Raw genomic sequence first — 15,957 nt, 5'->3', positions numbered from 1 at the left:
ATTCTACTTCTAATTATCAATGAAACAAAGGAAACCCAAGCGTGTCCTTATTTGATGAAAGACGTTCATCTAACATAGTGCTATATAATATATCACCCAGCGTCAATTTAAACCTACTACTTGCTTTATCACTATTATTAATTATGTTAGATGGCTGAGGTGTCCTCAACCAAACTCAACTATGCAGGGTTATGGCCCACTCATCCATTGCCCATATAGGCTGAATTTTTCTTATGAAAATTAGTGATCCAGAATGTTCTACTATAAAACTTCAGGCACTCGCCTCTCTTATTTAAAGACACAAAGAGATGTAAAGTTCTCTTTGACACCAGTTAGTAAGGCTGGCCTTCCATGAGACAAGTGGCCTCAGCTGGAGGAGAGGGGAGGGGAGGGAAGGGAAGGCACTCTCAAGGCTGCAGGGAGAGTGAAGGTTTTGCTTTCAAGACTGTGGACTTACTACTGCTTCTCGTTGTCTTTTGATAGGGCTGGGGAGAGTGGTTTTAGGTTGTGGCTGCCAGCCTCTAAGACGGCCCACAGTGATCCTCACACCCAGGTATCATAAGGATGAAGCTCTATGTCGTCCCCTCCTACACTTTACCAGGATTGGTTTATGTGACCCATAGGACATGGCAGAAGTAACAGTGTGCCATCCCAATGCTAGATTATAAAAGACTGTGGCTTCTGTCTTGTTAGCAGATTAGATACATATGAAATCCTTCAAGAATGTCATATGATGGCATTTCACAAAAGTGGTCATCATTGCCAGTGGTCCCAACAGTCTACATGGAAACCCCCTTTAGGCTGTGTTTCTTCCTTGAAGTGGTTTTCTTTCCTTATTCTATTTAAAAGGGCCGGGGAAATAAAGAGGAGAGGCCACTGGTTGTTTTCCATGGAAGCAACCATAGCACCAAGGCAATTGCTGAGCTTCTATTTTCTTCTGGTAATACAGAGAAATGATCTTTAGACCAAACACATGGCGCTTTCATGGTGCTCAGATGGATGGGGTTTGTGGGATTTCAGAGGGTCTAGAGAGCAGCCTGAACACTCTCCTAGTTGGTACTGACCTTATGAGCACCCGTCAGGCAGTCTATTTCAACCTCGGAACAGGCGGCTCCATAAACGAAGTACTCAAAAATATGGCCTTCACCTGTCTCCCAGTCCATGGTTGACTCGTAACCCCTGGAGAAAAGAGGATTCTTGAGAAGTGCGGTTATGGGATTGTCTCCTAATTGCAGACTGTGAAGACTAAACAGACCTATTAGGAGCCCAGGCGTAGACTTGTACAGGGTTGGGCCAGCACACAATACATCCAGTAAGTGTGCTAAAGGAATAAGCATTTACTTCCTTCTTCTTGAGTTTGTTTTGTCTGATGAAAACATCCAATGGCTCCCTACCAATGACTCCTTAGGCCTGCAAGTTAACTGCTGACAGTATGACGATCCATTCTATTGCTTTTTGCTAATATTGGCACATGTAATCCTACTGTCATCAGATTGGGGAACTCCACCAACTTTTTACACAAAACACTACTTCAAATGTTCATACTGGCCTGTTTATTTGTCCTTCTGGCTCCAGGATTCAGCCTCCAGGTGTGAGGGATCAGGTCCCTAGGCTATCTCTCTCCTGCTTTGAGACTACTCCCACATCCCAGATCTCCCATTGTCAACTTATCTTTAAGGACACCAAATGAATGTCATGGTGAAAGAGAAGCGTAGGCCAGCAGCTTGCCAGCACTTTCTACCCTTTTCTCCTTTTTTCCCTCTGCCCGGAAGTGGTCATTAAAAATGCTCCCAGTGCTTTCTCCTGACAGTCAGCCAGCCAGGGCCCTGGGATGTCCATGACAATGGGCAAAGGGCCGGAGTCAGGTAAGACTCTCTGTATCATCCTACTCTTTGATGGCTTTCACTCTCCACTTAAATAATTAGATAATCTGGAGCATCAATTCAGCTGTATTTTATTTGTGTGCCTTTTTTTCTCAGTAAAAGCCTTTCTGGACATTTGGATTAAGGAGCAGTGGCTCACTAGAAGGTACAAAATCAATTGGTACCAAAATTGCAAACAGAAGTGAAACTCTTCCTCCAGGTGCCACAGCTCCGTTGCATAGCCTGCCACTGAAAGGACCATTTACCTGAAGTATCCAGTAGCGGAGAGACTAATGCTTTCATTAAAAGCAGCCTGTGCCTGTGAAAGAAGGGTAGGATGTTTAAAATAAGAATCACTTCCAACTTCAATTTTAACTTTAGTACGAGTTAAATAAAGCTATCAGTGATAGTAACTAGGAAGAACCAACAGCAATTTATTCCTTTCAGCGTTCTCCACCCCCACAGGCCTCTGTGGTTCACTGGTTGTGGTAACAGCATTTGTTCAATGCATTACCACTGTAATAAATGATGCCCTGGCACATCACACTCATAGCCTGGACAATGCCGGGCAACCCATATTCTGCCTTTAAAGACTATCAGTCATTTGGAACAACTAAGCCTATTAACATAAAACATCTTGGGAAACAATGGGTGGTAGGATGTTTAATTTTAACATCAGATATCTATAATTATCACAGGAAAGAGGTAATAAATATTTTGCTAAATTGTACCATTTAAAACAAAAGTTTCAAAAACAAAACAAACAAACAAACAAAACCCCAAAAAATAACAAACCAAAAACAAACAAACAAAACAAGAGTTTCTCCTGACTTTGCAGGGCACACAGTTGACTAATAGATGAAAAAATGGGGGTTAGGTCCAAGGCCCTGGATCTGAGAAAGGAAAGATGAGAAATGCAACCATTACAGAAGAGAGTGGGCTGAACGGCAGCTTCTGTGATGGGGGAGGACTGGCTCTCTTGCACTGCATCCCACCCCTGGGAGATGGTGTTTCTCCAACCAGACTTTCTCAGCCTTCCTGGACCCAGGCAGCACAGGGCAGAGGACAGAAACAAATATGCCCCAGAAGGACTGAGAGTTCCCATAAATATGAATTATGGAATGAGTCCTAACTCTATGGAATAGAAAGATCCATTTCTAAGTAATACTTCCCAAAGGTTATTTCCTCCAGACCAATGCTTTTAATGCGACATTATAGAACAGTCGTCATGGCACATACTCCCAGCCTTTATTACTATCCATTTCATATCATCTGGAACTTTAGGACTTATTAATCTAAAAAATTTCCTAGTTGACTTTAGAATGTGTTTTCTCTTCCAACTACATCATAAGTAGATCAAAGGAAGCAGTTGAATATTTCCATTCCATTCCAACTATTGGTTGAATATATACCCAATGGATTGCTTTTCTATTTCTAAATAAGTGCTTACAGGGTTTTAAGTTTTTTAGAAGAAGAAATGGGAAATGTTTTCTTCCCATTTTAGGAACAGTGGAACTCAAAGAAGGAAAACAAACAGATTTACAGCTATTATCTAGAAAATACATAGGTCCTATAGGGAGAAACATTAATTCTTGCTTAAAATAAAGGTTCTGAAAGGAAGTGCAGCCAATAGTATTGTAATTACTATGAGTATATATGGTGTCAGACAGGTATTAGATTTATCAGGTGATCACTTTATAAGTTATATAAATGTCAAGTCACTATGTTGTAAAAAAATTTATACTGTATGATTTCATTTTCATAAAACTGTAGACAAAGCAAATTGATCTGTTAGTGACAAAAAGCAGATCCATTCGTATGTTTGGGGATGGTGGTGGGGTGGACATGGGATGGAGGTAGAAGTGGGGGTGGATATGTTCACTATCTTAACTGTAGTGATGGTGGCATATATGTATATGTATATCAAAACTTATCAAATTGTATATTTTCAATATATGCATTTTATTGCATGCCAATTATACCTCAGTAAAGATATTTAAAATAATAAATACACTAGAACATTTTAAAAAAGAGTTCTGGACAGACAAGGCATCTTTTTCTCTAACAGAAGATTTTCTTCCATCATAGAATGATGTGATTTCCACGTGCTGAGAGCCAAAGGGTCTCTGCCTATCACTATGTCACTGTGTTACCTGTTAAAGTGCTCTTTCTATGGATATTTAGTTCACATGCCTCTCCTTCACTTTCCCCCATCCTTTACTCTAACATAAAACACGAAGAGATTCTCACCCAGTCCTTCCACGTGCCTTGCGGATTCTTGCTGATGATGGGTTCAAGGCGTTTCAGGAGAGTTTGACAGGCATCCTAGAGATTATTTTTTAGTTAAAATTATGATCATGATTTCATGCAAACACCTATATCAAAGTTGCATGATATGTGCCATTCTAGGCTTATTTAAGAGGCCCAAGGAACATGGAGAAGAGACCTGTCCGCTAAGAGGTGATGTGGCAGGTCTCACAGGGGTGGGTGGAAGTGTGGCTGCCTAGGACGGGGGCTTCCTAGGACTTCCCAGAAAAACTGCTGGCACAGGACCAGCCACTATTTTTAAACAGAGCGTGGTCAGATTTAGTTTGCGGGAAAGCTCACTCTGGCAGCGTGAAATTAGAGTGAAAGGCAATGAAACGAGGGTGGGGAGAGAGAGCGCCCACCATAGCCCTGGCAGGAGGTGTGAGTCTGAACAAAACAGCCGTATTATAAGAACATGACAGTGGAAACGTCTCTTTCTACGGAGACCTTTTAGCGTAGAATTGAAATGTCTTGCTAACCAGTGAAAATGTCATGAGCGAGGGAGAATAAGAGGTGGCCTTTCCAGCTCAGGAGAGCGCCTGGGTGCTATAGCACTGACTGAGCCTGAGACTGGGAAAGGGGAGTTTTCACTGAGAGCGTGTGGGAAGGAGATGAGAGCTGGATTAATTTGCAACATGTTCTGAGTGCTGCCACACATTGGTCCTGACGGGGTTAATGATTTGGATGCCATTGCAGTGATTCTTACCTTTACTGCCAACCCATTAAGATCCGCCACCACAGAACCTCCAGAGATATTGGTATTTGGGATGGTTTCTGTGCTTGTTCCACGCAGGTGGATATTGGAGAGTGGCATCTTTAATTCACGACTAGCCACCTGGATTTCAGAAGAGAAGTTTTTTGTTTTTTGTTTTTCCAAATACTTTGGTTAGTCACAGACCTATGCACAAGTCCACAGTAGCATCTGTGTGAAGCCCTGATATGCCCAATGGGGACTAGTGGGCAGGACCATCAAATTCTTCCAGCTGCAAAATGTTCCTCTTTATAAAAACCCTGCAGCTAGTCTGGACCCCAAGCCCTGAGCATATTTTCTTTTTCTTTGATGGTCTCATGTGCAATAGCAACAGGAAGAGAAAACAAGGCCCCATGCCAAGGTAGGAAGAAGTGCTTTATGTCTTTGTCATCATGAAATCAAACTTCTCAGGCCTTTCCTACACTCTGCTCTGCAAAATCCTAGGAAAGCAAACCTTATCAGGAAGGAGATGCCTTGTCCACATTTCTTGAGGTGACCCAGGAAAAGAGCACCTCTGAGAAGGAACAATGGCCTTGTTAAGCAGCAACACCAACGCATGATCGCAGCCCCTGGCGCCACTGCTGCCGGCCAATGCAAGGCCTGAGCTGGCTGCATTGTTCTTCCTTCGGTTTTAGTGCTGGGAAGCAAAACCATATTATGAACTTCAGCTGATCCAAAATTCCCCTCTTTCCTGCCAGCAGTATAGCTTAATAGAGTTTGTTCATAGCTGTGACAAGGACATGGTCATATGGAGTCCTTCTAGACCACTGGCTTTCAGAAGATCATCTGCACAAAACACATAAGCTTAGACATAAAGGTCTGGTGGCCCAATGAAGAAAACAGTGAAGTCTCACCCCCAAAATGGGGAATGATATGACCAGACAATTCTCAAGTGACTGGTAACATAGAAGAAAATATATATTCAAATATATATATGCAAATTAAAGCAATAATGAGGTACTATTATTCACCTATTGCTTTATCTAAGATATTAAAACAACCGTAACACACAATGTTGGTTAGTGGTGTAACAAAATGGCTACTTGCCGGAAAACAATTTTGTAATATGTGTCAAATGATCAAATTGTAACTGGTTTTATAAAGGTATTTATGGAAAAAAAACATATACTCTATGGCCAGTAATTCCATTTCTGAGAATCTATTCTAAGAAACTATTCATTAATTTGATCACAGGTTTATGTAAAAAAATTCATCGAAATGTTCAACAATCAAGGAAGGTTAAATAAATTATATATATGTCCATATGCACCTGTTAAAAATCATAAGTGCAAAGAATTCTTAATGATAGGAAGAAGTGCTCAGTCTATGTACACACAGGTGAAAAAACCAGGATACAAAATTATATAAACAACATATGAGCAATTTTGGGGGGGGAAAAGTCAAGATGGGAAAGAACCCAGAACAGTGATTATTGCTAAATGGTGGAATTATGTAGGGTTCCCTAAAAAAGAATTATTTATCTCTTACAAATGTTTTATAACCAGTATTATTACTCCTAGATTAGCAAAATAGAAACAGTACCTAAAAGTTACTCTAAAGTAAATGAGCCAAGAGGAAACTGGTAGGGTTTTGTTGGAAATAGCAAATGTGATTTATACAATCAATTGTTTAGGGTCCTTACTATAAAAAAGCCAGAAATAATGCAGTACATTAGAACTTACACATCTTCCTATTGCCTAGCAAAGGTTTAAAAAAGACAACTCACTTATTAATATACCTAAAGGTAAGAAGCAAATAACCACACAGCCTTGTTTAGCGATAAGACAACCCTAGACTCTTCTGCTATATTCTTTTCAGAGAGTCAGTTACAAACTGGCTTGTTTACCCAGTTTCTACTTATACCTTAACAGTTAAGTGGTCAAAGCTAAAGTCTCCTCTCCTTTTTGTGTTGGAACAGAGAATGTACATTCACAGTTTCTCTCTCATACACACACTTATAAGGATACATCCAACTTCACCCAATTATTTGCATTCTTACCTGAATCATTTTAGTGTGGACTCCCTGCCCCATTTCAATTCCACCGTGAGTCACCAGCACAGACCCATCTAGATAAATGTGAACCAGGGCAGCAGCCTATGCAAAAAAGATACAAACAGTTTCCGTGATCTTTTCGACTGATATTCTATTGTGTCTTGTCAATTAAAACATTTTCCCTGGAAATGATCCCCTCCCTTCCATCTCCCACCAAAATATACCCAGATACTTTCTCCCTGAGAGCACTGAGCAAAGCCAGGGCAATGCTGGGGCATCTCATGACCACTCACAGAGGCCAGATTGCTGCTGCTGGATAGCTTTGAGTCTGGGCAGGACCCTGCTCCTTAAGCTACTATTTCCTCATTGGGACATTCGAGCTTACTGGTACCTTCCAAGGGTACTCTGACATGGGTGAAGCAACAATTTAGGTTTGGACTTTTTCTTGGGAGGTGGGTGTCAGTTTTAATATGCAAAGTTAAATGGACAATAGGTAGTTTAGGAAACAGGGAGAACAATTATTTATGTGAACACATAATCCCAGTTGTAGGTTGTTATAGAGAAGCAAAAATGAAAATCCAGCTAAGATGAAACAGACAGACATGAATTTTTTTTCACTGCAAAATGAGCTAAGCCTACTCTAAATCATCTTGGCACAGAACTGCAGAGCTTTAGTTGAAAGGGAACTTGGAAGTAATCTTATCTCTAACTGTGCAGCTCTCCATAGGGATGCAGAAGGAACCAAACTGCTAACAGAATTAAAGGCTGCTGTAATCAGAAGCATCCAAAATCCAAGCTAAACATGTTTTACAGATAACAAGAATATGCCATCTTGCAAGTCTGTTCATGCTCAACTAGGGCGTATGGAGCTATCTCTGGAAACTGCAGAAAACAAGGAGGCTTCTTCAGTTTGAGACTCCAGTGTAAGAGCAATATTAACAGCGTATGGTCATAAGAAAATGCTTCTAACACTGTGGATCAGGAGGGACTGCAAGGCACACCTGTGCAGCTGCTCTGCTGGGAAGTGCCAGCCCCATAGATGTGGGCTGGAGCTGCCAGGGGTCACGAGAAGCTCTACCAGCTTGGTTTCTAAATAAGTGTCGATCCAGAGTGGCATAATCATCTAGGATTTGTAAAGGCAGGGTGTTTGGAAAATTTTAGCAACAAGCTAATTTCCATTTAATAAAACTAAAATCTTAGTAAGCCTTTATTACTCACTGAGATTACTTATAAACAACCCTGGTCATAAATCAAAGTCGATGGATTCATATGTCAATCCGAAGGAAAGGACTGCATTCCTAGATTGATTCTCCACCCATAGCCGCCTGCGGGCCACAGGCCACACTTGGAGAACGGCCTTTTTATTGGTGTCCAAAGGCCCACATTACTCCAGCCAATCACAAGCAGTAGCCTCTATCATTCCAAATAAGAAACCTTGTCAGTGAAAATGGACTATTCACCTGGTCACAGGTGTAAACTACAGATGTATTGGGAAAATAGGGACATAGGAGTACCCCATCTCCAAGGATAAAGGCAGATACGTTCACGGTCCATGGGAGAGTTGCAGAACCTTAAGGAAAGCATTGTAGCCATTATAATCAGCTGAAGGACTTGGGAAAATGTAGCAGAATGTGTTTTACTGTCTGTTGACACATGGCTCCTGGAAACCTTGTCTTGTGCTCTTGGCCATTTGTTCTCAAGACAATAAAGATAAGGAGTGGCATTCTCTACAGAGAGCCCAGAGCCAGCTGCCCTAAGGTGTATTTGGGTGCCATCTGATGCCAGCTGCAGTAGCTGCTCCTGGGCTCCGTTCTATGGTACTTCACTGTGCTCTCTGCCAAAATGTGGACCCCGGAAAGGAACAACCTCAGTCCTTAGGCACCCCTTGGAATGCAATGTAGCATCTCACATATAGTAAGTGCTCAGTACAAGTTTGAAAAATGCATTTGCAACAGCATAGCCATTTGATGTGTTACATAAGCCTGTAGACTTTGTGTTTGGTCTCCTTGCTCAGCTAGCATTTCAGAAGTTGCAAGGGAAATTCGTAGCTGGCACAGATGATTGAGTGACAATTACAGTGAATTGTGCATGTCTTACATTGTGTGGCCCTCTTGGCAGTGGCCTTTTGCCTGCGTATCTGGGGCAGCATTTCTATCAGAGACTGCTGAGTAATTTGTTCTATGCGCTGCTCGGGCCATTTAAAATGTCAAATTTGGTTCAGTTAAGCAGCACCACGAGAAGGTTCATTGTTAGCGCCACAAAAGATAATCCTACAAAGCTTCCTCTACGAAATAGGCACAACTGGAGCATTAGAACAGGTGGTTCTATAATGTAAACCGGGAGCTTAGCCTGTGAAATTTAGACCTTCAAGCAATGACTGCTGGTATTGGTGAGAAGTTTGCTTTGGTCCCACAGACTCCCAAAGGTCTCAGCCGTTCAAATATTTGAGCTCCGACTCTGCGCCAGGTTCCATACTAGGACACTGGGAATAGAGGTTAATTAGATACTGTGTGTCCTTTGGTGTTCACGCTGAGGAATTAAATATAATGCATGTGAAGTATGTTGGGAGAGCAGAGGCTACTGCTGCTCAGGGAGGTGGCATGGAACAACAAAGAAACATGCTATCTGTGTCCCGACAGTTGCTCTCTTGCCCAAGGACATCACTAGCCAGATGTCCTTGGACAAGACAGCAAAATTCTCTGGCCTTCAGTTTATAAAATAGAATCATGCCTACCCAGGTAGGGGTTCAGTCAAGTGGGAAATTACAAATCACCCAGCCTAAGGCCTTATACAGAGAAGGTGCTCAAATATCATTTCTAGTTCGCACCTGTATTTGGTTTGCTTCAGAATAGTCTTTCAGCATATGGCATCCAGGAAGCAGCTTGACTCTCAAATTCTTTGACTCAGCCCCTAAGCAAATGTTTTAAACATGGAAGCTGGCTAGTTTCCAAGGAAGGGTGGGAGAGGCTGGTGGCTCGGGGGAGCTTCTCAGTAGTCTTTGAGAATGAACTTGTACTGCTGACTGTTGTCTGCTTTCTTCCCTGCTCTGCTGAATCCCACCTCAGTTCCGACTGTAAGGCTCCGTGGAGGGGCAGCTTGAGGTAGGTGAGAAAGCACAGCTTCTGGGACCTCCCACACCTGAGTTATAGCCCCAGCCCCACCTCTCACCAGCTGTAGGACTTGGCCAAGTTATTGCAGCTCTCTGAGTCTCAGTTTCTCATCACTAAGGTAGGGCTACAAACTTTATAGGTTTCCCTGAAGGCTGAATGCAATAAAATCTAAAAGAACTTATGACATAGTCGTCGTCGACAGCCGTCCGTCTCGAGAGATGATGGTGTAGCTTCTTAAGAGTCTATATGCACCGCCGAGAATGGCTGTGCAGTCCGACTCGGGAGTGACACGATATCTGTCTCCTCCCGTGTTGAATCGACATCTTGCGATGACGCTGGAGTGTCCTCTCCAGTGAAGCTGAAGCTACAGAGCCTGGGCAGGGTGATATGGAGGGTCTGCTGTTGCCCATGCAGCAGACCCCCCCTCTCTTCACAGCTGAAGGGTCCAAGGGAAAGACGGAGTCAATACAGCTTGGCTTCAGGTGCGCCGCAGGAGTTGCCGGTGTTGACTACAACGTCGAACCGCCTTAGGGACTCTGGCTCCGGATTTTCTGTCGGGGTTTACTCCCTTAGCCTTTCCCCTGAAGAGGTATGCCGCAAGGCAGCAGAGGTTTTTTGGAGTCAGAGTTTTCCTTCTCTGATGTGCCCTGACTGGAAGATCGAACCAGCGACACTTAGCTCACAGGCCGACGCTCAATCCACTGAGCCAAACCAGCCAGGGTGATATGACATAGTAGGTGCTCAATAATTATCATTATTTTTAAAATCTACTCTTTTGAGAGATTTCTGATGAGGGAAATGAGACAGACCTGGTCTACCAGGGGCCAGATATTAACTAATGGCAGCCACTACATAGAGACCGCAGCCATGTCTACCACAGCCTAATAATTACCCAAGGTTTTCCATATAATCCATAAACGATGGAGATTGTTTTCACTATAATCCCAGCCAGCCTGGTCAATGACAGATAGCCCAGACCGACTCTGCTAGCTGCCAGAAAATCAGTTTACCCAAAACTGTATGCCAATATTCCCCGCTCACTACCCGTTTTTTAGTGATATTTTCCCCCTCTTCCTTTCTTTTTGGAAGAACCTTGTTTTTGCCTTTATTTCTCAACCATAGCTTATTGACAGTCTCCTTTATCTGGGTAAATTGGGTGCAGATGACTAAATGACTCTATTGCTTTTGTCATCACAAACAGGCGGGAGATGGGTTGGCTGTAATAAGATCACCACTTGTATCGTTACACTGCTCCTCCGAGCTGAGCCACCTAGAAGCAAAACGGCAGGAAACATTCTAATGATTACACCAAACTGAACCAGGATTGGTGGGTGAACAGCTGACTATGGAAATGAGGGAAGGACCTTCCCACCTGCTTCCCTTGGCCGCCTCTGCTCTCTCAACATCCAGCTTATCCCTAGTGCCCCTCACAGCCCCACCCCCATTTATCCCTCTTCCGTGATCACTTAGCACACCTGCCACATCTTCACCACGCCTCAGCCAAAGGTGTGAATTCTGCAAAGGGAGGTGGCAATCGTTTTGAGGGCTCTGCCATCTTATCCACATATATGTATATATATGTACATGTATGTGTAAGAATGTAGATAATAAGGGTCCAATATCATTGCTGTACAATGAATTAGAAGAGATCAGTCCTTTACTAGCTGTTCGGGGTAAGATTCATTTAAGAATGAAGAAGTGGAAATAGCAAGTAAGATTCTGCAACCAAGCCGGGAGTTTATTTAATCAATTAAATAAATTAAACTACAAGAATAGATGTTCCATCTTCCCCTTCACTCTTTTAATGTCTATGAAGTGAACACATTCCTAAAATTGCGTTTTAAAAATAATTTACATGATTTAATTTTCTGGGTTTAGTTTACCCCAACCCACCAAAAAGGGGAGGGGAACCAAGTACCCTGAAGCTTTCTGTTTCTATTTCATGGGCCAGAGACAAAGATCCTAGAGGAGTTGAAAGAGGAGTCTTGGCAGTCATTGGCCCCACCTTCTTACTTGATATTTGAGCAATTTGGGGCCCACAGTGAATTGACTCAGTTGCTTAATGCCAGGTCCAGGAGAGAAATCAGGTCTCCCAATTTCCCAGGAGGGATGCTTGTCACCAACATGGGTTCTTGTCTCCTCTGGAGAAAAGCTAGTTTGATTGAGCACAACTTTGGTAAAGTTTAGCAATCAGGTACAATTCACCTCAATAGAAAGGTTCCTGAACACCATTTGATTCCTCTGTTTGGAGAACTGACCTGACCAGCAGCTCGTAAGCCAAGGCCAACAGGAAACTTCACGGGAACCATGGCCAGCCCCTTCTTCTTCCAGTAATTCTCTGAATTGAATTTTTCCACAGCTGCTTTCCTCAGGGAGTAGGATGATATGGCCATACATTCTTTCCAACACAGGATCAGGTTCTTGGCATTAATCTCTTGTTTGTAGGGTGTCTGATCGATTTCCTTGTACATGTTTATTGTTCGAACCTATAAAAGAAAAAGAGATAAGAAGTGTGGGGTGAGGGGACTTGGAAGACAGACTTTTCCATCCACTGTTCTAGACAAAATCTGCTCATCCTATAAGGCCCAAACTGAGTTCAACACACACCTTGTTGAAGCCTTTCCCAATGTGTAATGCTCTCTTTTTCTACTCGGAGGCTCTATCAAATGTTAGCCCTCCCACACCTTCCACGCTGTTCTCGTGTAAGTTCAAGGGAGGGAAGCTTTTCTTTATGTTTCTATGTAACTCAACTCAGTGTAGGTACATCGTAGACTCTTAATACTGGATGTTTGTAAATAGCTGTTGAACGGTAATCCAGAATCTAATTTCCAGAGGACATGGTCTGCATGATTCAGATGCTGTGGCAAAATAAAGACTCCTTACTTCTAAATGGGAAAATACGAAAGTCTGTTTAAATATAACCTGTAACTAGGATGGAGAACAAATGAAAAGATCCCACCCCCGATGTCTGAAGCACTGAGTAGAATTCTTCCTGCATTCCCAGGATTGGAGACTAAGACCCACAGCTGAGAACAAAAGCTAAAGTACTTCACATTCTCAGTTGAGAAAACTCAGCAGTTGAGGCCAGCCAACTCCTCGAGCTGGCAGAAGCTGTTACAGACATACAGTCTCCCCATCCCCCTAAAAATTTCCCAGATCATGATAAAGAGGTGACTGGAAATTAATGAGCTGTGCCATTTGGGGCAAGACAGTGTTTTTCAGGGTGGCTATTCTTTCCTCCAAGTTTCCTTGGGGATGAAGGGAGGTCCTTATATGATTTTCTTCCCTAGAGCGACCAAATGTGACAGAGCATCTGGGGGAGAGGCTGTGGGGAGAGAGAGCGGGAAGGTGGAAGCAAGGATCCCCTACAAGTTCAAGAGACATAAAGAAGATGGTTCCTGCCTCTGGTCTCAGAGGTGAATTGAGGACAAGGGCTTTCTAAGGACTGCTGCAGCGGGGGACATGGAGGCGTGGGCATCAGGGAATGCTGTAGGAGGGGCCAGCTGAAGGGCAGGTGAGCCTGAACTGCACCTCACGGGGGACTGTTGATTTTCAAGAAGACTGGTAGAAATGGAACCCAGAGACAATGTACTTGAATAGTAGCTACATCTAACCAAGGAGAGAACAGAACGCTCTGGGAGGAGTCACGTGAGGAGATGCTGCCTGTCTTCCTGGCCCTTCTCTTCCTTCTTGCCCCCAATGCTGCAGCGGAAGGCACATGGGGAGGAGGGGCGAGACAGCACGCTGTATCCCCCCACCTTAACTCCACTCTGGGATCCTTGGGTAGAAGAGGTGCAGGGAAGGAAGCGGAGCTTGTCGGTGATGGAGTCGAGACTGGGCAAAGAACGGAAAGCAGACCATTGTAGTGACTGGAGTGACTGAAACTATGACAACTGCCTGAGATGTTAACAAAGCAGGGGGAGGAAGGGTGTGACAACTTGTCATAGCAGTTACACCCCAACCAATGGAGACTTCTCACTAAACAAGTTAGAATCCAATGTGCACTCTTCAATATCTTCTTCTCCCCAGGATTTTTAAGATGGAGCCTGAGTGAGAGTAGTGAGTTGGCTTACCCGGGGCAAATCATTTAGCTCCTATGGACCTCACATTTCTCAGCACGCATGACTTCCAAGCCCCTCTCACCTCCAAAATTCTCTGTCTTTTGTAAATGAGACTAATTCAGTGTTACCTTCTCAGGGCACAACCCACACTTGGCTGCAACGTCTGTGATGCAGGATTCGGTGATCATCCCTGCCTGAGGAAAGCCGAACCCACGCAGAGCCGTGCTGGATGGAAGGTTGGTTCTGCACGCGCGCCCTCGGCAGCGCAGGTTGGGAAACTTGTAAGCATTTTCCATTTTCAGAAGTCCCATTTCTAACACCTGGGGAAATCCAGAATGGATGTTATGAGACCCTCGTTCTTCTGTACCTGTTTTACTGTCCTGAGACCTCAGATCAAAGCCAGATCAGAAATGACCCACTCTCTCTCAATCACATCAAACATGCTAAAATAGACCCATTTCTCAATTTAAGTGCATTTTTGCTGTAAAATAATATTTAAGAATTAGAATAATTTTTATTTTGAAATAATTTTTTAATTTTCATATTTTAGAGCAAATGCATTTTCCCCAGATTACAAACATTTCCAAAAGCCTGTAAAGCATTCATAGGCCCTTAGCCACTTAATCTATAGAATATAATGAATATAAATAATATCCTACAAAAATAGGAAAAATATGTTTTGGCATTTTGTTTGATGACTCGTTTTCATCTGGGGTAATTTTGCCCTTTCTCCCCCTGAAAATTTGGCAATGTCTGGAGACATTTTTGGTGTTTAAGACTGGAGGTTAGCTATGTGCCTGACATCTGCGGGGTAGAGGCCAAGCGTACTGCTGAACATACTACAACGCACATGACAGCCCCCACAGCAAAGACATATCCAGTCCACAATGTCAGTAGGGCTGAGGTTGAGCTCTAATGCTTGTATCTGGGAAAACAGCTGTAAGTACAGGGAACATGGAGGTAACACACAGATGCAGACTTATCCAATGTCTTTGGGCTCACTTTGGGGCACCAGTAACATGTGGGGGTCTTTAGGCTTTTATAATTAAATATTGTTTAGCTATTGAAAATTTTCTGAATTAAACCATTTTATGTAACACTTTCCAGAGTGCGAACTTGCTCCTTACAATACTTACAAGTAACGACTCATCCAGGGATGCTCCTCCATTGCTGTAATGCTCTACATCCAGGGCCAAGATTCTGCCGTCATTCATGAATCCAGCCTGTGGAGAGAGAATTGACCTTTGATAGTAGTGTGGGAGGCCAAGTCTCTCTAAAGTGTGCTTTGTTACCTGTAAATTCTCTACATATAGGCCAAAAGCTTCATGACATTGGAATTGGTAACGATTTCTTGGATATGACACCAAAAGCAGAGTCGACAAAAGAAAAAAACAGATAAACTGAACTACATCAAAATTAAAAACTTCCATGTATCAAAGGACACAAACAACAGAGTGAAAAGGCAATCCTGAGACTAGGATAAAATATTTGTCAGTCATATAACTAGTTAATACTCAGGAGGTATAAAGAACTCTTTCAACACAACAACAAAGAACAAACTACCTGATTAAAAAGTGGACAAAGGACGTAAATAGACATTTCACCAAAGAAGATACACAAACATCAGTAAGCACAAGAAAAGATATTCAATATCACTAATAATTAGAAAATACAGATCAAAACCACAATATACCACCTCACATCCATTAGTATGGCTACTATAAAAAAACAACAACAACAGAAAATAGTTAAGTGTTGGTGATGATGTAGTGAAATTGGAACCTTTGTGTACTGTTGGTGGGAATGTAAAATAATGTATCTGCTATTGAAAACAGTACAGCAGTTCCTCAAAAAGTTAAAAATAGAGCTACCA

The 15,957-nt window shown here is 42.8% G+C and overlaps 1 protein-coding gene across 1 annotated transcript in view; it reads right to left on the bottom strand.

Annotated features, from left to right (window-relative positions):
* LOC150022479 (aldehyde oxidase) overlaps positions 1–15,957 on the bottom strand; it is a 70,182-nt gene that overhangs the window by 3,962 nt on the left and 50,263 nt on the right. Inside the window, exons 24-31 of the mRNA XM_090282339.1 lie at positions 15,221–15,307; positions 14,213–14,404; positions 12,282–12,509; positions 6,920–7,015; positions 4,876–5,004; positions 4,113–4,187; positions 2,129–2,181; positions 1,065–1,179 (exon numbers count right to left, since the gene is read on the bottom strand). Coding sequence (XP_090138465.1) covers positions 1,065–1,179; positions 2,129–2,181; positions 4,113–4,187; positions 4,876–5,004; positions 6,920–7,015; positions 12,282–12,509; positions 14,213–14,404; positions 15,221–15,307 — 975 coding nt within the window. The remainder of the gene's footprint in view (positions 1–1,064; positions 1,180–2,128; positions 2,182–4,112; positions 4,188–4,875; positions 5,005–6,919; positions 7,016–12,281; positions 12,510–14,212; positions 14,405–15,220; positions 15,308–15,957) is intronic.

Source organism: Furipterus horrens, unplaced genomic scaffold (genome assembly GCF_987537825.1).
Source record: "Furipterus horrens unplaced genomic scaffold, mFurHor1.1.pri manual_scaffold_1, whole genome shotgun sequence".
Lineage (NCBI taxonomy): Eukaryota > Metazoa > Chordata > Mammalia > Chiroptera > Furipteridae > Furipterus > Furipterus horrens.
The sequence above is the reverse complement of the archived record's forward strand: the minus strand, read 5'-3'. Positions and strand labels throughout refer to the sequence as shown.